Source organism: Salvelinus namaycush, chromosome 16 (genome assembly GCF_016432855.1).
Source record: "Salvelinus namaycush isolate Seneca chromosome 16, SaNama_1.0, whole genome shotgun sequence".
NCBI lineage: Eukaryota > Metazoa > Chordata > Actinopteri > Salmoniformes > Salmonidae > Salvelinus > Salvelinus namaycush.
Genome location: NC_052322.1, coordinates 35,918,623 through 35,941,335, shown reverse-complemented (window position 1 = coordinate 35,941,335; position 22,713 = coordinate 35,918,623). Strand labels below are relative to the sequence as shown.

At 42.0% G+C, this 22,713-nt stretch overlaps 1 protein-coding gene across 1 annotated transcript; it reads right to left on the bottom strand.

Moving 5' to 3' along the window:
* Window positions 1-2,230: 2,230 nt before the first annotated feature.
* Window positions 2,231-6,500, bottom strand: LOC120061381 (14-3-3 protein beta/alpha-2). The gene is made up of 6 exons (XM_039011157.1): window positions 6,408-6,500; window positions 4,545-4,846; window positions 4,321-4,444; window positions 3,949-4,112; window positions 3,534-3,629; window positions 2,231-3,290 (listed from the first exon to the last, which is right to left on the bottom strand). The coding sequence occupies exons 2-6, from the start codon at window positions 4,836-4,838 to the stop codon at window positions 3,234-3,236; spliced, it is 735 nt and encodes a 244-aa protein (XP_038867085.1). The 5' UTR covers window positions 4,839-4,846; window positions 6,408-6,500; the 3' UTR covers window positions 2,231-3,233.
* Window positions 6,501-22,713: the final 16,213 nt, after the last annotated feature.

Here is a 22,713-nt window from a genome sequence, read left to right as displayed (position 1 = left end):
AAATCGAAATAAATTGCAGTAAAAATAAATGTATACATATATTATTGTACAATGTCTTACCTTATTGAATTGGCCAAGGTGGAAACAGCTCAAATACTTTAATTTAAAAAGTTCTGGCCTAAAACTTAGTAAAATGTTTCTGTCTTAATTTGATAATTGCCGTGAAACACCTGCCTTTTCACTCCGCGACCATAAATATTCTTCAATGACCTATTTATAAACTATGATAATGACACGGCCCGATTAATCCTCCGCGTGAAAAAGTAGTCCATGTACATTGAAAAGCTACATTCTGGGATTCGAAAAACAACAAAACCCGTCCCGCCACTCAATTTTGCATACTTTTGAAGTATATGTCTAGGCTAGCGAAGTGTGAAATTGACCACTGTTAATTTGCACTTTGCAAAGACCAAACATTTACATTTACATTTAAGTCATTTAGCAGACGCTCTTATCCAGAGCGACTTACAAGTACATACATTCATACTTTTTTTGCAAACATTTGTTTCAACAATTAAATGAAGAGCTAAAACCAATGATGTGAACAGTTTATATGCAGGTAAATGCCAAAATAAAAAACACGTAAGAAATTTAGGGATACGAAGTATATCAAAAGCAGACGCTTCCACACAGGTGTGGTTCCTGAGTTAATTAAGCAATTTAACATCCCATCATGCTTAGGGTCATATATAAAAATGCCCAGTGGCCCATTATTTTGGCAACTATGACTAGAAGAAGAGATCTCAGTGACTTTGAGAGGAGGGGTCTCAGGATGGGCAGGGAGATTCTGGAGCGGCTCCTGAAACAGCATTTTCCATCAACAATACTCCAAATGATGGAATTCCTAATGGAAGAATGGTGTCACTATAGAGATTTGATTACATGACTAATTCTATAGGTGTGTATGAATGTATGCCAAGGCGCATTGAAGTTCTGGCGGCTCATGGTGGCCCAACGCCCTATTAAGATACTATTTTACATTTACATTTAAGTCATTTAGCAGACGCTCTTATCCAGAGCGACTTACAAATTGGAAAGTTCATACATATTCATCCTGGTCCCCCCGTGGGAATTGAACCCACAACCCTGGCGTTGCAAGCGCCATGCTCTACCAACTGAGCCACACGGGACCACGTGTGGCTCAGGGACTACTATGTTGGTGTTTCCTTTATTTTGGCAGTTACCTGTAATTCATTGGCAAAACACTTTGCTGGAGTGTGGAGTTGCCCTGACTGACTACACATTTTGATTTACATCTACATTCAATAATTTGGGAATTGTACAACAATGTACTTTGTAAATATTGTTAAAATAAAGATGACATTACACCTTTATCTTAAACAACTTTTTCAGTTTCCTAAACATGTACAGTAAGTGAAACTAGGATGGTTTTTAAAAGACACAAATCTAAAAGAATACTGGTCAGTAAAAACAAAGCAAGAAAGGCTGTTCCACATTCACCTATTGCCTTTTTATATATTCAGAGGATTCTAACTCCCGAGTGGTCTAAGGCACTGCATCTCAGGACAAGAGGCGTCACTATAGTACCTGGTTCGAATCCAGGCTGTATCACATCTGGCTGTGATTGGGAGTCCCATAGGGCAGCACACAATTGGCCCAGCGTCGTCCGGGTTTGGCTGGAGTAGGCAGTCATTGCAAATAAGAATTTGTTTTTAACTGACTTGCCTAGTTAAATATGTTATACTCAGTATGTGGTGCATCTTTAAGAAAACAGATTGACATATGCAGTCGTGTCTTACTCTATGTGGGATGTTATCGTGGCGTGTATGGTATTGTGACACTGCTTCTTACTTGGGTTGTGGTATGGGTTGGGTCTCCAATCTGCTGCTTCACAATGGCTGTGTTCGAGAGGATTAAAACTATAATGAATTATGAGTAAACTGATCTACAAATAATAACGGTAACTTATTGATGATGCAAGTTTCTTCGTAGATCAGTCTGTCAGCAGTCGCCTGCACTGTCAAACAAGCCCGATAAGTTGGACAACTCCTTCTGAGAGTCATTTTCAAAGCAGTAAAGTTCAGGGGCAAGTAAGCAGAAGTATCACATCATACCGTTCGTTACCTTACAAACCTTGATTCATACATTTTAGATTCTAAAACATGAGAATTGAATGAAGACTCTTGATTGGTCTAAGATTAATTTGAACTTTTTGGCAGTCTGAAACAAAGTGTCCATAAGAGACAGGAGAGAAACCCAGGCACAGAAACATTGGAGAAAACAACCGCTTTAAGAGGAATATTTTGCAAGCAGGGTTGATACAGTGTGATAAGACATTTTCAATTAATGTTGAAAAAAGGTTGTTACTGTAGGTTTTACAGAAAGATGATAGTCAATCTTGCAAAATACAAGGTACATTTAAGCACATAAAATTTTCATTGTACCGAGTTCAAGCAGCGCTTGATCTTGAACCGTGAGTTATACCACTAGGACAATAATCCACACTTTGTTCAAAAAGAGTTCTGCCTTTCAGAATGCGTAATATAATTCTGGTGGAATGTCTTATGATGGAGGAAATCTAACATGGCGAACAAAGGGGTCCCTTAATCAAACTTTGAATTGTGATCATGATTAGAGCGAAACACCCAGATGCCAGTGTCACAATACAGCCTGCCTCCTTTCTGTATGAGCCGACAGCAGAATTGAACTGTTAGTTAAATACAGGATTGAACTGCGTGTCAGAACTTCAAAAGCAAGCAATAGTGGAGTGGGGAAGAAAATGCAACACTTAGCATCACAGTGTTAGGTGAAAATTAACTGCCAGTTTAATAACCATACGATAAAACCTTCAAATACCATGACGAATCACACTAAAAAAAAATGACCATAAAAAAAAAAAAGAATGAAAAATGTTTAACCAGCTAGGTAGGACAAAGAAATGAAGGAAAGATGATTAGAATTCACAACCCCCCGGCCCCCAACACAAACAGTCACACACAGGCGCACAGACATATGATCTAGCACGCGCGCACACAAACAAAAACATGGACTCACTACTCAATACAACCACATTATTTTCACAAACAAAATGACAACCTGCTAACAACTGAACATTACCCTGTCGCCTCAGTGACCTGAGAGGGTTAAACTAGTTGGTCAGGAACAATTCGGGCTGCTTGTCATACAGAAGGGGGAGGGGCTGATGGAGTGGAGGGGGATGTTTATAAGCCGTTTGTGTTTAAGAGTGTAGGTGGATTAACAGTGCAATTCCATTAGTTTTCCCCTTCTCCGGTCTCTCCTTCGTCTCCCTGGTTTTCCGATGTCCACAGCTGCAAAGAGAGGTAAAGATGTGTTACATTATATTCCCCAAATTGCATTTGGTACTTTCCACGTTAGAATGAATAAAAATTTAAAAAACAGTGCCATAGCAATTTACAAAACAGATGCATATAACTGGAACCATCAATGAAATTACTATTGAATAAATGACAATACAAGAGAAAGATGTAGCAAACCATTTACTATTTATACAAAAAATGTGATTACATAAATAGGAGACAAACAGAACTTACAGTCAGGTTGTCCCTTAGTAGTTGCATGATCAAGGTGCTGTCTTTGTAGGAATCCTCGTTTAAGGTGTCAAGTTCAGCGATGGCTTCATCAAATGCCTGTAAAGAGTAAATTACACTAAGAATAGGATGCAAAACTGCCACCAGCTATTCCAGAATCGACTATACAAATGTACACTGCCATTAATCATTTTGGTTAAATTGTGGCATGCAGAAATAACTGTAGCAGGGGTGCCATTTTAAATCCAATTTCATTTTTTGAAAACTGAGCCAAAGTCCCTTCATACAAATGCAGAAACTGTCAAGACAAGACATGCTACAATGGCTCTGCATGCTTTGAGTGAAGCTCTGTGCTATTGATTGTCTTGGGGGTAAAAGATGAGGTTGCATGACTTGGCACTTGAAGTCGCTCTCTCACCGTTTTGGCCAGGGTGCAGGCCTTCTCTGGGTTGTTGAGGATTTCATAGAAGAACACAGAGAAGTTGAGGGCCAGGCCGAGCCTGATGGGGTGTGTGGGCTGCATCTCCTTCTTGCTGATGTCGAAAGCATCCTGGTATGCCTGCTGGGAGTTATCCACTGTGGCTTTAAAAAGGAACAAGGAAGAAGATGAGTTTGAGCAATGCCATGATTCCAACATGCACTTAGCGCATTTCATCACATCTTTAGAGAATATTTTAACATATTCCTGTATGCACACATCTGATCCATTAGGAGTTTCACGAGTCATGACGATGTGATTTGGTGCATTGTTCCATTTTATGTAACTCTAAATGAACTCTTGCTTACTTACTCTTCTTTGCGTCTCCAGCTGCTACCTCAGACAGGTATCTATAATAGTCGCCTTTCATTTTCAGGTAGAACACCTTGCTCTCAGCTGCAGTCGCATTGGCAATTAGGTACTTGTCAAGAAGTCCCTGAAATACATTTTTTGTTGTTGTTGAAATCAGCATATCTGCCTAGAGAGAAATGTAAAAAGTCCCCTTTCACAGGGTAGACCACAACAGTTATTCTTACCAGCACGTCATTGCAGATGTCCTGCAACTCGGTCTCAATCTTCTCCCGGTACTCCTTGGCCATGGCCTGCTTCTTCTCGTTGCCCTCCGTCTTCTGCTCGATGCTGGAGATGACGCGCCAGGATGAGCGGCGTGCCCCCACCACGTTCTTGTAGGCCACTGACAGCAGGTTGCGCTCCTCGTTGGAGAGTTCCCCGCCCTGCTCCGTCACAGACTTCATGGCCCCGGCCATGTCGTCATAGCGCTCTGCCTGCTCAGCGAGCTTAGCCTTTTGTACTAGGTCGTTCTTGTCCATTTTTCAGTCTGTGTGAGAAAGAAACATAGTAAGGTGGGACTTTTTCTTCTGGTCTTATGTCTGTGCAGATGAAGGAAAGGACTATTGAGATTAGATATACCTATGTCATATAACTGGTCAATTACAGCATTTATTCAAACTGCTGAGAGGAGACACCTGCAAGAGGGGGCAGTAGGTTCCTTCTTGGTTAGATTCGGACATTCTTATAAATTCATGGCTAGGGGAGTATTATATCGCCTACTTTCATACTACCTTTTGGGCCATGATTATGCAATTTACTATGAATTCAAATACGAATGCAATTGAATGTAGCTCGTACTAGTAGCTAAAACAGGAAGCTAGCCTAACGGTTAGAAGCGTTTTGCCAGTAACGGAAAGGTCTACTATGACTGCACCTATCCAGTGTGTGTGATTTTTTATATATATAAATATATTGTTTACACTCGGCCTTCATTTTTTACTGGTGCATGGCCGCTGTTGTACGAGTCCGAATACCATACAACTTCGTCATGGTGGTGTGTTCCTGAAAATGTTCTCGCAAGGAACTTGTCTAGTACTGTGGCAGCAATGCGTGGGGCCGTTGGGCTACCTAGCTACATGTCGTCGAGTTAGATAGCTAACGTTAGCTAGTTACTCCAGCTAGCCAATTCTGACAGAACAACCAATCGACCTTTCGATATCTCTTCACCCGCCCCAAATCACTAAATATTATTTAGTCTCGATAGTTAGATATTGGTTTGCTATCTGACGTTTTAGTTATTACTAGCCAAATTAATACTTGATTAAAACGGTGTCTGGATGGCGGAGATTTGCCTAGCTAGCTTCAGCTAACTAACGACGTTGCGGTAAAACGCTTGATGTAGCTTACTAGCTGGCTAGCAAACGCGACGGCACTTCTCAAACGGCCTAACTTTGGTTTACATTATTGTTAAACGAAACCATAATTTAACGTAGAAGGCTAACAGATAATTGTTTCCTTATATGTGTAGCGTTGCCAACAATCTACACAATTATCCCGCTAACGTTGCGGGTCAGATTGTGACATTATTACCGAGCCGCAAAGGCCTGTGCCCAGCCTGCTAGCGGATAGCTAGTAGGGATGTTAGTCGAGAGATCAGCTAGTAGCAGCTAAGCACGTCAGAAGAGTGGAGAATGTCAAATAATGGCTAGCGGGAAAGTAGCAAGCTAACTTTCGCTAGCTGAAAAATACGATGTTCAAGGGTTATCGACTTCTCGTATGTCCATTTATATAGGGACCAGTCAATTGTTATTTTGTACTACGATGTAACGTTATCCAGCTTCTAACGAGTATCTTACAGTTAGCTAACGATTTTCAGTCGCGTACATGGCCTAGGTCAGCAAGCTTGCAAGAACAAAGTGTCATGATTGCCAGTTAGCAAGTCCTTGTTCGGCCCACTTCAGAGGAGCGCTGTCTGATTTAGCGAGCTAGCATGATGGCTAACGAATATAATTACACCGAAACGAATATACTGTGTAATATTTAACACAATAAATAAAGACCTAACACATAAATGCACTTTCATCGGGTCCCCGATTATACAAACTCACAATATTTACGGCTCTAATTCCTGTTTTATTTCTCTGAAAGATGCAGCCTCCGTCCTCCGTCTCGCTCCTAGAATCGTTCAGGGCAGTACCACTTCCGCTATATTGACGCTTCTGTTTCCTCTAGCTAGCTAACTACATGTCAAACCGAGACTTCAACCTTTGACAGACATTACATCTATTGGTTTTAATCAGGTTTATTAAGCTACCTACTATGTTTTATTATCAAAGCACTCAATGGGAGAGACTCAATCTCTTATTTAAACCAGTACAGTGCAGTGTGTAGCAAGAGAAACAGCTGTACACATCTCTTCAATGTAGCACTGAATTCAATGCATGTTGGACCCATTCTATGGATGCACCTGCCACTGGACATTGGAAGAAGTTATACTTCCCTATGACTAATAGTTGAAGGACAAATCTCATCACAGCTTTGAAAAATTGTTGAAAAATACATGAGATTTGAAAAATTGTTGAAAAATACATGAGATTTGAAAAATTGTATAAAAAGAAATGCACTAGCAATTGGCCAGTGTTTTAAGATATACCAAGGCCAGGTGTCTTTTTGCACTATAGATCAGCTTGCACACTCCTACATACTGTACTCTACTCATTGCAGTGTATGTGCAATTGACATTCAGGGCATTTTACAGTGGAGCATGTTGAGCCTGTATGAGTCAATATGACTCAAAGCTAAATAGACATGCTTTGGAATGTGGATGAGCAGAGTGGCAAACAGTGTTCAGTATCTTACAATGACTTCATTTCAAATAATACAGTTGACTCATACATGTACATTGCATAAGTGCAGTGCTGTTCATCAGTCATTTTGCCTGCTTTGGTTTTGTGCATGCCCCAAGTTATTGCATGATCAGGGGTCCAATGTAGAACAGTTTAGCACTTGGTGAAGAATGCATGACAGCCTGAAGAAATTCATCCTGTCCCCAAGGGCCTTCACAGTGTCATACAGGAGAACCATTGAGAGCATACTGTTGGGCTGCATCGCAGCCTGGTACGGCAACTCCACCACCGCTGACCGGATGTGCTACAGAGGGTGGTACACTCAGCCAATCACACCATTGGGTGCACACTGACTGCCCTCTAGGACACCTACAACACCATGTGTTGCAGGAAGGCAAAGAAGATCATCAGGGACCCCGCACCGACTGTTCTCCCCGGTTCCATCACTCAGGCGCAGGCAGTATAGGAGCATCATGGCAAAAACTGAAAGACGATCCAATATCTTATACCCCGAGACCGTCAGGCTGCTGAATAGCCCCCACTGGTCAGCCACCTGCTCCCCCTGTCACCCTTCGCTGCTCCCTATGAACATCCCCCACCTCAACAGGCCCTGCCCCCACCTAATGGACATTTATTGTGCTGAATAGCCACCACTAGTCAGCTACTTGCTCCTCCTCCACCCAGACTTGACCTGCACTGTTGGAACTCAAAACTTAAGATTTTCACTGTACCTTACAACCCTTTGCATGTGACTAAAACTCTCTAGTGTCCAACTTCCATTCATATACACAACCTATCATACGTATTCACCCCCCCTTGGGTTTCCCCCACATTGTGTCAAAGTTTGATTAAAATGTATTTACTTGTCATTTTTCTTTTCAAAACTCTTCAAGCTGTCAAGGTGTTGGGGATTATGACTAGACAGAAATGTTCAAGTCTTGCCATATATTTTCAAACAGATTTAATACAAAACTGTAACTTGGCCACTCAGGAACATTCACTGTCTTCTTGGTAAGCAACTCCAGTGTAGATTTGACATTTTGTTTTAGGTTATTGTCTTGCTGAAATCTAGGATTTTGCCAGTCCTTAGCTCCATCCAATTTCTTTTTATCCTGAAAAACTCCCCAGTCTTTGCCGATGTCAAGCACACCCATACCATGATGCAGCCACCACCATGCTTGAAAATAAGGAGGCAGTTAATGAGTGTAATGGATTTTCCCCAAGCATAAGGCTTTGCATTAAGGCCAAAAAGTGTTTTACTTTGCCGTGTTTTCCCCCCTCAGTATTACTTCAGTGCTTTGCTGCATACAGGATGCATGTTTTGGATTATTTGTATATGTGTATTCTTTTCATTCTGTCATTTAGGTCATTACTGTGGAGTCACTATAATGTTGATCCATCCTGTTTTCTCCTATCCACAGCCATTGAACACTGTAGCCGTTTTAAAATCACCAATGGCCTCATTGTGACATCCCTGAGCAGTTTCCTTCCTGTCCTTCAGTTCAGAAGGATGACTATCTTCAATTTGTCTGGGTGGTTTAATACATCATCCACAGCATAATTATTAACTTGACCATGCTTAGATATTCAATGTCTGATTTGTTATTGCTACCCATCTACCAATTACTGCCCTTCTTCTTGAGGCTTTTGAAAAGCTCCCTGGTCTGTGGTTGAATCTGTGCTTGAAATTCAATACTTGACTTAGGGACCTTACAGATGTGTGTATATTGGGGACAAAGGAAGGGGTAGTCATTAAACAATCATGTCAACCCCTATTATCTGAGTGAGTCCATGTAATTTATGTGATTTGTTAATCCAAATTTTACTCCTGAACAACTATATTTTAGTTATTAAATTTGTAAAATTGTAGAATTTAATTTTAACATTAAGAGTATTTTTCGTATATCAATGACAAAAAAAAAATCTATTTCAATCCCACTTTGTAACGCAACAAAATGTGTAAAAATCCAAGGGGGTGAATACTTATAACCATCGGGGTATGTAATTAATCACCCTCCCCTTCCTTACCACAAAAACAATATGGTCATTGGAAATGCATTTTATTGATTACACATGTGTATGTTAAGTATTTGCACATAAAATGTGTACAGAATGTTTGTGCGATAATATACCAGTTTTCCTAACACCTGTCCTATTTTGATTCAGTGCTGTCAATCATGAAGCCTGACCTCAAAATAACTGGGGAAAAAACCTTGAAATTGTTGACCACAGTAAAAAAGAAAAAGATATACAGTTGAAGTCAGAAATTTACATACACTTAGGTTGGCGTCATTAAAACTAGTTTTTCAACCACTCCACAAATTTCTTGTTAACAAACTATAGTTTTGGCAAGTCAGTTAGGACATCTACTTTGTTCATGACAAGTCATTTTTCCAACAATTGTTTACAGATTATTTCACTGTATCACAATTCCAGTGGGTCAGAAGTTTACATACACTAAGTTGACTGTGCCTTTAAACAGCTTGGAAAATTCCAGAAAATGATGTCATGGCTTTAGAAGCTTCTGATTGACTCTAATTGGAGGTGTACCTGTGGATGTACTTCAAGGCCTACCTTCAAACTCAGTGCCTCTTTGCTTGACATCATGGGAAAATCAAAAGAAATCAGCCAAGACCTCCACAAGTCTGGTTCATCCTTGGGAGCAATTTCCAAACTCCTCAAGGTACCACGTTCATCTGTACAAACAATAGTACGCAAGTATAAACACCATGGGACCACGCAGCCGTCATAGAGATGAACGTACTTTGGTGCGAAAAGTGCAAATCAATCCCAGAACAACAGCAAAGGACCTTGTGAAGATGCTGGAGGAAACAGGTACAAAGGTATCTATATCCACAGTAAAACGAGTCCTATATCGACATAACCTGAAAGGCCGCTCAGCAAGGAAGAAGCCATTGCTCCAAAACCGCCATAAAAAAGCCAGACTACGGTTTGCAACTGCACATGGGGACAAAGATCATACTTTTTGGAGAAATGTCCTCTGGTCTGATGAAACAAAAATAGAACTGTTTGGCCATAATGACCATCGTTATGTTTGGAGGAAAAAGAGGGAGGCTTGCAAGCCAAAGAACACCATCCCAACCGTGAAGCACGGGGGTGGCAGCATCATGTTGTGGGGGTGCTTTGCTGCAGGAGGGACTAGTGCACTTCACATAATATATGGCATCATGAGGTAGGAAAATTATGTGGATATATTGAAGCAACATCTCAAGACATCAGTCAGGAAGTTAAAGCTTGGTCGCAAATGGGTCTTCCAAATGGACAATGACCTCAAGCATACTTCCAAAGTTGTGGCAAAATGGCTTAAGGACAACAAAGTCAAGATATTGGAGTGGTCATCACAAAGCCCTGACCTCAATCCTATAGAACATTTGTGGGCAGAACTGAAAAAGCGTGTGCGAGCAAGGAGTCCTGTAAACCTGACTCAGTTACACCAGCTGTCAGGAGGAACGGGCCAAAATTCACCCTTATTGTGGGAAGCTTGTGGAAGGCTACCCGAAACATTTGACCCAAGTTAAACAATTTAAAGGCAATGCTACCAAATACTAATTGAGTGTATGTAAACGTCTGACCCACTGGGAATGTGATGAAAGAAATAAAAGCTGAAATAAATCCTTCTCTCTACTATTATTCTGACATTTCACATTCTTAAAATAAAAGTGGTGATCCTAACTGACCTAAGACAGGGAATTTTTACTAGGATTAAATGTTAGGAAATGTGAAAAACTGAGTTAATGTATTTGGCTCAGGTGTATGTAAACTTCCGACTTCAACTGTATATATAAGAATACTTCGCAAAATGTCAGAGGATGAAATGGGGGGTAGATTAAAGAAAATTGAATAATTAAGTCAATAATCCTGGGAGGAGTATACCGGTAGTGATTGAAAGCAGTGGATGAAGTTGAGTTGTCTTATTTTGGTGGTCTGTATGCTATCTATCTTCCAGCTCTTCAAAAAGTGAGCACCTGTGTCTCTTCATGTAATAGACCAATGGTACCTAGATTCAGACCCCATGAGTAGCTGTAGAGAAAAAGAAAACATACCGTCATTGGCATCCATCACAAGTATCAACGGCATTAGATAAAAAATGTATGACCTAGTTGCCCAACAAAGTAGGCAGCTTAGAGAACTATAATTGAGAGCCACACACTTTCAGTACCATTAATTTCCTCTGATCGTGCTCAGGTTCTGCTGTCCACCTCAGGAAGGTGCAGACATCTTTGGCCACCTGGCTCATAGTGGCTGAGGTGCCTGTGGAGCGATGTCATTAGGAAAAAGGGTTGCCGTTGAACATGCCCAGTGCATATCTAGTGGTTTTGTACAGGTGTGTGATATCCTAGTCTGATAAAGAGAAGAGTCTAATCTACACACAATGTAGACCACTCACCATCCTCAAACTAGAACCTTGTTGTAGATGGGAGGAGCTAAGCCAATGGCCTTGCCAGGGAAATTACGATTGTAGTAGAGGTCCTCTCTCACGTCGACCCCTGCAGGTGGTCACAGTACCCTGTCAGTAAGGAGAACACATAGTTCTCTCCTCCATGTCTGCAAGGAAAGCCGGAGGCAGATTGTGAATACTGCACACTCATAAGACCATTTCCTTCACAACTGTCCTTTTTTTTAAATTTCACCTTTATTTAACCAGGTAGGCCAGTTAAGAACAAGTTCTCATTTACAACTGCAACCTGGCCAAGATAAAGCAAAGCAGTGCGACAAAAACAACAGTTACCCGTGGGATAAACAAACGTACAGTCAATAACACAACAGAAAAATCTGTATACAGTGTGTGCAAATGAAGTAAGGCGGTAAGGCAATAAATAGGCCATAGTGGCGAAGTAATCACAATTTAGCAAATAACACTGGAGTGATAGGTGTGCAGATGAGGATGTGCAAGTAGAAATACTGGGGTGCAAAAGAGCAGAAAAACAAATATGGGATGAGGTAGGTAGTTGGTTGGATGGGTTATTTACAGATGGGCTGTGTACAGCTGCAGCGATCGGTAAGCTGCTCTGACAGCTGGTGCTTAAAGCTAGTGAGGGAGATATGAGTCTCCAGCTTCAGTGATTTTTGCAATTCGTTCCAGTCATTGGCAGCAGAAAACTGGAAGGAAAGGCGGCCAAAGGAGGAATTGGCTTTGGGGATGACCAGTGAAATATACCTGCTGGAGCGCGTGCTACAGGTGGGTGTTGCTATGGTGACCAGTGAGCTGAGATAAGGCGGAGCTTTACCTAGCAAAGACTTATAGATGACCTGGAGCCAGTGAGTTTGGCGACGAATATGTAGTGAGGACCAGCCAACGAGAGCATACAGGTCGCAGTGGTGGGTAGTATATGGGGCTTTGGTGACAAAACGGAGGGCACTGTGATAGATTTAATCCAATTTGCTGAATAGAGTGTTGGAGGCTATTTTGTAAATGACATCACTGAACTCAAGGATCGGTAGGGTAGTCAGCTTTACGAGGGTATGTTCGGCAAATAGGAAGCCGATTCTAGATTTCATTTTGTATTGGATGCTTAATGTGAGTCTGGAAGGAGAGTTTACAGTCTAACCAGACACCTAGGTATTTTTAGTTGTCCACATATTCTAAGTCAGAACAGTCCAGAGTAGTGATGCTAGTCGGGCGGGCGGGTGCGGGCAGCGATCGGTTGAAGAGCATGCATTTCGTTTTACTAGCATTTAAGAGCAGTTGGAGGCCACGGAAGGAGTGTCTTATGGCATTGAAGCTTGTTTGGAGGTTTGTTAACACAGTGTCCAAAGAAGGGCCAGATGTATACAGAATGGTGTTGTTTGCTTAGGAGGTGGATCAAAGAATCACCTGCAGCAAGAACGACATCATTGATATATACAGAGAATTGAACCCTGTGGCACCCCCAGAGACTGCCAGAGGTCCAGACAACAGGCCCTCCAATTTGACACAGTGAACTCTATCTGAGAAGTAGTTGGTGAACCAGGTGAGGCAGTCATTTGAGAAACCAAGGCTGTTGAGTCTGCCGATAAGAATACGGTGATTGACAAAGTCGAAAGACTTGGCCAGGTCGATGAAGACGGCTGCACAGTACTGTCTTTTATCGATGGCAGTTATGATATCTTTTAGGACCTTGAGCGTGGCTGAGGTGCACCCGTGACCAGCTCGGAAACCGGATTGCATAGCGGAGAATGTACGGTGGGATTCGAAATGGTCGGTGATCTCTTTGTTCACTTGGCTTTCGAAGACTTTAGAAAGGCAGGGAAGGATGGATATAGGTCTGTAACAGTTTGGGTCTAGCGTCTCCCCCTTGGAAGAGGGATGACCGCAGCCACTTTCCAATCTTTAGGAATCTCAGACGATACGAAAGAGAGGTTGAACAGGCTAGTAATAGGGGTTGCAACAATGGCGGCGGATAATTTTAGGAAGAGAGGGTCCAGATTGTCTAGCCCAGCTGATTTGTAGGATCCAGATTTTGTAGCTCTATCAGAACATCTGCTGTTAGGATTTGGGTGAAGGAGAAGCGGGAGGGGGTGGCTTGGGCCAGTTGCTGCAGTGGGTGCAGAGCTGTTGGCCGGGGTTGGGGTAGCCAGGTGGAAAGCATGGCCAGCCGTAGAGAAATGCTTATTGAAATTCAATTATCGTGGATTTATCGGTGGTGACAGTGTTTGCTAGCCTCAGTGAGGTGGGCAGCTGGGAGGAGGTGCTCTTATTCTCCATGGACTTTATAGTGTCCCAAAACTTTTGTGAATTAGTGCTGCAGGATGCAAATTTCTGTTTGAAAAAGATAGCCTTTGCTTTCTTAACTGACTGTGTATATTGGTTCCTGACTTCCCTGAAAAGTTGCATATCGCGGGGACTATTTGATGCTAGTGCAGTGCGCCACAGGATGTTTTTGTGCTGGTCAAGGGCAGTCAAGTCTGGAGTGAACCAAGGGCTATGTCTGTTCTTAGTTCTACATTTTTTGAAAGGGCATTCTTATTTAAGATGGTGGGGAAAGCACTTTTAAAGAGCAACCAGGCATCCTCTACTGACGGGATGAGGTCAATATCCTTCCAGGATACCCGGGCCAGGTCGATTAGAAAGGCCTGCTCGCAGAAGTGTTTTAGGGGACGCTTGACAGTGATGAGGGGTGGTCGTTTGACCACGGACCCATAACGGACGCAGGCAATGAGGCATTGATCACTGAGATCCTGGTTGAAGACAGCAGAGGTGTATTTAGAGGGCAAGTTGGTCAGGATGATATCTATGAGGGTGCCCATGTTTACGGATTTGGGGTTGTACCTGGTAGGTTCATTAATAATGTGTGTGAGATTAAGGTCATCTATCTTAGATTGTAGGACGCCCGGGGTGTTAAGCATATCCCACTTTAGGTCACCTAACAGTACGAACTCTGCCGATAGATGGGGGGCAATCAATTCACATAGTGTCCAGGGCACAGCTGGGAGCTGAGGGGGGTCCATAACAAGTGTCAACAGTGAGGGACTTATTTCTGGAGAGATGGATTTTTTAAAAGTAGAAGCTCGAACTGTTTGGGCATAGACCTGGATAGTATAACAAAACTCTGCAGGCTATTGCAACTCCGCCCCCTTTAGCAGTTCTATCTTGATGGAAAATGTAATTGGGGATGGACATTTCAGAATTTTTGGTGGCCTTCCTAAGCCAGGATTCAGACACGGCGAGGACATCAGGGTTAGCAGAGTGTGCTAAAGAAATGAATAAAGCAAACTTAGGGAGGAGGTTTCTGATGTTAACATGCATGAACCCAAGGCTTTTACGGTTACAGAAGTCAACAAATGTGAGTGTCTGGGGACACACAGGGCCTGGGTTAACCTCTACATCACCAGAGGAGGAGTAGGATGAGGGTACGGCTAAAGGCTATAAGAACTGGTCGTCTAGTGCGTTGGGAACAGACAATAAAAGGAGCAGATTTCTGGGCGTGGTAGGATATATTCAGGGCATAAGGTACAGGCAAGGGTATGGTAGGGTGTGAGTACAGTGGAGGTAAACCTAGGCATTGAGTGACAATGAGAGAGGTTGCATCTCTGGAGGCGCCAGTTAAGCTAGGTGTGGTCTCCGCATGTGTGGGGGGTGGGACAAAGGAGCTATCTGAGGCATGTTGAGCGGGACTAGGGGCCCCGCAGTAAAATAAAACAATGAGAGCTACCATAAACAACAGTATACAAGGCATATTGACATTAGAGAGAGATGCATAAAGCAATCACAGGTGTTGATTGGGAGAGCTAAGACAACGGGTAAGACAACAAAGGGTAAACAGCTAAGACAACAACAACGGGTAAATGGCGATGAATGGGCAGAGAGGGTCAGTTAGCTACACACAGGGCTTGAGTTCGAGGCTGGGGCAGACAGATAAACAAAATTAAGTACCGTGTTAATGAACAGTCCAGCAGGCATCAGCTGTGTAGCCGAGTGATCATAGGGTCCAATGAGCAGCAATAGAGGAAACAGGGAGCTGTTCGGTAGTCGTTACTACGCTAGGCGAGCGGGAGTTCAGAAAGCTAGCGGGCCGGGGCTAGCAGATGGGTCTTCACCGACAGAGGCCGGTTGAGAACACATAGGCTGAATTACGTCAGCAGACCAGCAGTGATGGATCGGCGGGGCTCCGTGTCGACAAAGGGTCCAGGCCAATTGGCAAGAGAGGTATTGTAGTTGGTGTACATCGTTTGCTAGCTGAGAGATGGGCCTAGCTCGAGGCTAACTGGTGCTTGCTTCTGGACAAGGCCGTTAGTCACAATAGCCACTCGGTAGCAGCTAGCTAGTTGCGATGATCAGGTGTGATGGTCCAGAGCCTGCGGCAGGAATCCGGTAATGTAGTGGAAAAAAGCAGTCCGATATGCTCAGGGCTGATATCGCGCTGTGCAGACTGGCAGGTATTATCCGGGCTAAATCGGCTGGTGTCTGAGCTAAAGGTAAAGACCACCAGCAGTGGCTAACAATGACTAAATAGCTAGTAGCTAATTAGCTGGCTAGCTTCTTATGGAGGTTCCAGTTATAAGGTCTAAAAAATATCAGATCCGTACCACATTGGGTGAGGCGGGTTGCAGGAAGGTATATTTAATTCTCAAATGAAAAAAAAAATGTGATTTCAAAATATTGAAATGCACACAAAAAAAAACAGAATATTTACACTGGACAAAAACAAACATGTCTTACTGCTACGTCATCTTGGATTCGTCCTTCAGCTATTCACTTGTGCTTATAATCTATAAAGGCAGCAAAATTGGCGAAATGGGCCATAACAGGTAGGGTTAGGTGAAAGCTACAAATGTCCCTAGATTCAAAGCAAGGAACTAAACCTGTGTAAACAGTCATATGTACATTTTAGATCTTGCTTGGGGTGAACCTATTTTAAGCAGCCTACAGAATCACCTGGCATTGACTATGTAGCTGAGGTCAGGGGGTAGGGCGCCATTGTTCGACACACAGGCAGCCTCTGGGTTGGGGTATGACTTGGGGAAGTAGTCCGACAGCTTCCCTTGACGTGTCAACATCTCTACAGAGTCGTCAGGGCCATCTACGTGGAAAAAATGTTTAGCATCAACATTCATTTTTTTAATTTCTCATTAGTAGTTATAAAAACAGCTGATTACTCTATTTTGGAATGTATGCTTAAGTAACATAAGTCAGTTAATCTCACCTTTTAAGCAAGCACCTTAACTTCAGCCTATGTCTGCGAGACTTCAACAAGGTTTCGGAAGGCCATGTATTCCATACTATGACAGGCAGAAAACACATGCTTGTACACCTGATATCCAAGTCAGATACTGTGGGACAAAACAACAGAGGCATGAGAGAATTGTGTAACCTCAACGTGTTTCTCAGGGAGCCATGTAAACATCCCCTCACATGAGTGATAATAACATAAAGGAGGTGATCTAACCTGGCATGATCAAGAGATGACAGCATGCCACTGAGTCCATGGGTAAGCTGGTGGGTGAAACTCCAGATCTGAGGCGTTCACCGTCGGGTGAAGCATCTGAGCAATACTGTCCCTCCTGCAGTCAACACACCCAACGACGATAGGGCCATCTTTCCTCTGGACAGACTGGCAAAAGACATGTTGCTTGCCTGTGGAAAAGGTGAAATCAAGGTGAATGTCAGTAGGCTACATACAGGGAAGAAAAGGGTGAATAGATAGCTTGGTCTTTTAGTTAAAAAATCCATGTCCTCAGCTTTTACATAAGACAACCACTGTAGAGCACTACCAATATAACTGAGTTTCAAACAACTTAACTTGAGCTAGAGACTTGACTTGTTGTTAGAGTTCGCTAGCTATAGTAGTAGCTAGAGGTCCTATTGGCCCATCTTCCTAGCTAGTTAGCTAGCTAGCCAGGAAACTAATGTTACCGGTGAGATGACCTTGCGATATTCAAAACAAAATTCCATTACAAATCCAATATTATCCAATAGAGAAAGTCTGTAATTAAAATATAGCTAAGATTACCTGATTAGTTATGACGACATTCTTCAGAAGAGTTCTGCTGCTACAACACACAACTATCCCATGAACCGCAATGCTTGCACCCTGCTTTATTTTGCTCTGAAAGTTTCCTTCCCTCTGCTTAGTGCAGCGTGAGTATGTCCACCAGGTGGTGATCAAGGGGAGTTACCAAACAATCACAGTGACATAACTGTCCTTCGGCTTCTTCTGTAACTGCACTGTTACTGGTTAAGTCTATAACGACACGTCTGACACCCAAATCGATATTTCATTTCAGAATGTATAAACAATTTGGTATGGGTCAGTTTTAGGCTTTTGCTAGTCGGTTTAAGCGTCAGCTGGCATTATATATTTTATCCCACTGTTACTGTAACCAGCCATACATACCAATGGCTGAGACTAATATAGATCTCCGCAAACTCAAACAAGGACGTGACAAAGAGAAGAGTTTTGAGTTGCGTTCAAATACTCATACTAACAGTACTATTTTTTTGTGACGTAAATTGAGTATGTCGTATGCTTATTGGATATAGTTAGTATGCCAAAAGTTCCCGGGTGTCGTACTTCATTCGCGAAAATACAAAGTATACAAACAGTGGACACTATTTCCGTGTTTTATGGCCCATAATACAATTCTTCCTAAAAATGGGCGTGGCTTCACTATGTTTTCAGATTTGAAAAAAATGTCGGGGGAAAATGCAGCCGAAATCCGACAAGAGCGGATACAATTTCATTGCTTTAACTAATTATGACAAATGTTAAGAAAATATTGAGCAATGTAATAAAGTAATTACTTTTCAAATAAGTTACGCTACATGTTATGTTGGCTACGCTGTCCTTAAAAACCGCAAAGCATATCATTACTGCAGTAGGTAGCTAGCTACATAACGTTAATTGGCTATTAATACATCGAACTTGCCAGTATATTAACTATATGCTATCTAACTAACTACCCAACGTTTATTGACTTGATTATTCACGTCATTCTTAGCTAATTGGTAAATGGTACATTCACTATTGTTATTGCGTCAACCAAATCTGGTATCAGGATAAATGTGATGCAGAGTCACCGAATACACTATAAGTACTTTTATTAAACTCAAGCGATAAATGGTAAATGCAATTTTCGTATATACGGGTTCTCTGTATCACCACGCAGGGCAGAACAGAGAACTAACTTATTCATACAGAGTTCTTCTTATATACTAAGACAGAGTTAGTTCCCGCTTCTGAGCTGGCCTGTCAAAGTAGAGGCTGAGCGTGGTCTAGACTCGCTCAACCTATCGTTGGCGCACAGGCTGGTCCCAGCCCCCAGGTGCTCCAACTGTCCAGCGTTGTTGCTCTAGATTACGCACCCACATCCTAGAAACTGAGGTCACAAGCTTGGTTCCTGTTTTTCGTGTCCTCACTTATCACAGACAGTTCTGCAACATTGTTGAGCTATTTACACCTGCATAGAAAACATACTGTTCCCACTCAAGGTTAACCACAGCCTCTCAGCACACTATCTGGGGCAAAATGTTACTTCCAGCACACACTCACACCCCCATGATAGGCCAAGCATATTTTCACACTATCTACTCCAATTTCAGAGTACTCGAGTCTGTCAGAGTGCAGAATAACTGATTATTTTTTTGTTTAACTAGGCAAGTCACACATTTTTTATTTACCGGCCAAACCCAGACAACGCTGGGTCAATTGTGCACCACCCTATGGGACTCCCAATCACAGCCGTTGTGATACAGCCTGGATTCGAACCACGATGCCTGTAGTGATGTCTCTAGCACTGAGATGCAGTGCCTAAGACCACTGCGACAATCGGAAGCCCTCACGCTCAACACCTGTTGAAAATGGCCTGTGTTGGCAAAAAAAATGCGTAATTAAATTGTTGCAAGCAGCACAGTGACTGTCACCAATGCTCTGGATAACATGAAAAAAGCCTAACCAGCTCTGCTTGGGGGAGTAAAATGGTCAGAGTGAGGCCTTCTCTCATTTGTATCTGGAAGTAGCTAGCTTGTGTGCTTGACTGCTGTTGTGACGGACATTGGATCAACCCCTACACCTCGACCAAAGCGTACAGTATGCGCTCCGAAAGGGAAACGCTCTGAATTTACAAACACACCCAAAATGTATAGCTAGTCATTTGTTATGCTAACAAGCTAGCAAGAGGTTGCATAGCAATAGCATCAACTTCCGGTAAACAGGAGTAGCACTAGTATGCTCAACTGAAAGGATACCGTGCATTTACAGTATACTAAAATGAACTAATAGTATGTTTATTCAAACAGCTATTGTGAAATCTCACTGTGTGAGTGCCTTCTACCAGGCCCAGGCTTGGTAGCTGGCATGTGTGCATTCAAGCCCTATTGTGACCGACTAGGTTTGAACTCAGGTCTCGAGACACAAGATCGTGTTTGATGCTGAATGTAAGCATAGGCATTAGCTCAGGGAGCTAATTAACCCATGAATGAGGTTCTCATGAAAACATGCCCTTTCAACCTCCTCCTTCTCGCAGAGACCATGAGTTTGAGTCAAGTACACAATACTTTTAGCTGCTTGGCTAAAGATTATTAAAGGCATTAGATCAGGAAGTCCACAGGTCATACGGATCAGTTTTGGATTAAATAAATATGTAAAACGATTACCCATTTTAGATTATATTGCCAACCCAAACTGTACTGTGCTGGCTTGGATACATTTTATTGTCAGATTGTCCTTTCCAGCATGTTTCCAATTGTGGTGTATGCTAAACCAGGGGATAATGACTGCCCCTCTCATTGAAGCCACTGAAATACAAGGCCAACCGTGGTACTGCAGGCAATGTTTGCAGAAAACAGGATCCTCCATTATAGTGAATGGGGAAATGGCCATTTTCGTGGTCAATTTTCATGTAAATAAAAACATTTACCGAAGACAATCATTGTACCAATAATTGCTTTGAATATACCAGATGTATGTCATTGAACCCATTATTTAGTGTAACATTTCAGCATGTCAAACAAAATTATGAAACTAGCTTGCTAAAAAAAAATATAGAAGATATTGACTTTAGCATTGGCAAGTTGGCTTAGTCTCGTAGTGAGGACCCTAATAAAATGGAAATTGCTTCATAAACATATTTTGGGGAATTCTGAAACGTATTGAAATAAATGATCAAACTATAAAACTAGCTAGCCACCTATGGGTAACTGTAGCTAGCTAGCTGCCTAACAGGAGTGCTAGATAACTCCCTCCATGAGACTCCATCTTAACTGTCTTAATTTGACTTCAATGTGCTATTGAGTCTCACATAGAAATAAAATCTAATTGTATTTGTCACATGGGCTGAGATGCTTTCAAGCCCTTAACCAACAATGCAGTTAAAAAAATAATAATAATGAATTTTGTCACATGATCAGTGTCCATTATATTTACAGTCATTGGCATAAACAGAGGCAATAAAACAGAGCAAAGAATATTTATGGTGGGCTGTCTATCTCAATTCAATTTCAATTTATTGGCATGGGAAACATATGTTTACATTGCTAAAGCAAGTGAAATAGATAATAAACAAAAGTTAAATAAACAATAAAAATGTACAGTAAACATTACACTCACAAAAGAATAAAGACATTACAAATGTCAAATGATGTCTATGTACAGTGTTGTAATGATGTGCAAATAGTTGAAGTACAAAAGGAAAAATAAATACACATAAAAATAGGTTGTTTTTACAATGGTGTTTGTTGTTCACTGGTTGCCCTTTTCTTGTGGCAACAGGTCACAAATCTTGCGGCTGTGATTCCACGCTGTGGTATTTCACCCAATAGATATGGGAGTTTATTAAAATCAGATATGTTTTGGAATGCTTTGTGGATCTGTGTAATCTGAGGGAAAAATGAGTCTCTATATGGGCATACATTTGGCAGGAGGTTAGGAAGTGCCACTCAGATTCCACCTCATTTTGTGGGCAGTGTGCACATAGCCTGTCTTCTGTTGAGAGCCAGGTCTGCCTTTGGCGGCCTTTCTCAATAGCAAGGCTCACTGAGTCTGTACATAGTCAAATCTTTCCTTAATTTTGGGTCAGTCACAGTGGTCAGGTATTCTGCCACTGTGTACTCTCTGTTTAGGGACAAATATCATTCCATTTTGCTCTGTTTTTTTGTAAATTCTTTCCAATGTGTCAAGTAATTCTCTTTTTGTTTTCTCATGATTTGGTTGGGTCTAATTGTGTTGCTGTCCTGGGGCTCTGTGGGGTCTGTTTGTGTTTGTGACTAGCTTTCTCTGTAGGTGATGGCTTTGTTATGGAAGGTTTGGGAATCGCTTCCTTTTAGGTGGTTGTAGAATTTAACGTCTCTTTTCTGGATTTTGATAATTAGCGGGTATCGGCCTAATTCTGCTCTGCATGCATTATTTGGTGTTTTACGTTGTACACTGAGGATATTTTCTTTGGTTTTTGCATTCTTCATCAAACCATTTGTCATTGTTGTTAATTTTTTTAGGTTATCTGCTTGACATTTTTAGATTTGAAAGGGAAGCTGAGAGGTCAAATATACTGTTTAGGTGTTCTACTGCCAAGTTTACTCCTTCACTATTACAGTGAAACATTTTGTCCAGAAAATTATTTAGAAGGGATTGAATTTGCTGTTGCCCAATTGTTTTTTGGTAGATTTACACACTACTTTCCTTCCATCTATAGTATTTCTTAATATTATTCAGTTCCTTTGGCTTTGATGCTTCATGATTGAGCATAGCTCTGTTCAAGTAGAGTGTGATTTTGTGTGATCTGATAGGGGTGTCAGTGGACTGACTGTAAACACTCTAAGAGACTCTGGGTTGAGGTCGGTGATAAAGTGGGTTAGAGTGGGTTAGGCCTGCTCTAATTAGCTGTTTAAAGGCTGTTTAAATCCAGGATGGTGGTGGGCCAGGTAGACATTAGGTTTTGAGGCACAGTCTCACGAAGTTCTTGCATTCACCCGCTGTATGGTGACAGGGTGAATGTCTTTTTGTGGTAGCAGGTTGGAGATGTGCGTTGGGGAAAGTGAAATAAGCTTTTTCAGTCACTCCCTTGAGTGCTGTGGCCACCCTTTCCTGCTAGGCCCTCAGGTGATTTGTGCCTGTGTAACAGTATAACTTTAGTC

Coding starts and splice junctions, on each gene's coding strand:
- LOC120061381 (XM_039011157.1), bottom strand. CDS start 4,838: ATGGACAAGAACGACCTAGTACAAAAGGCTAAGCTCGCTGAGCAGGCA. Junction 3,630..3,948: donor CCTGCACCCTGGCCAAAACG/GTGAGAGAGCGA, acceptor TACTCTTTACAG/GCATTTGATGAAGCCATCGC. Junction 3,291..3,533: donor TACTAAGGGACAACCTGACT/GTAAGTTCTGTT, acceptor CTCTCTTTGCAG/CTGTGGACATCGGAAAACCA.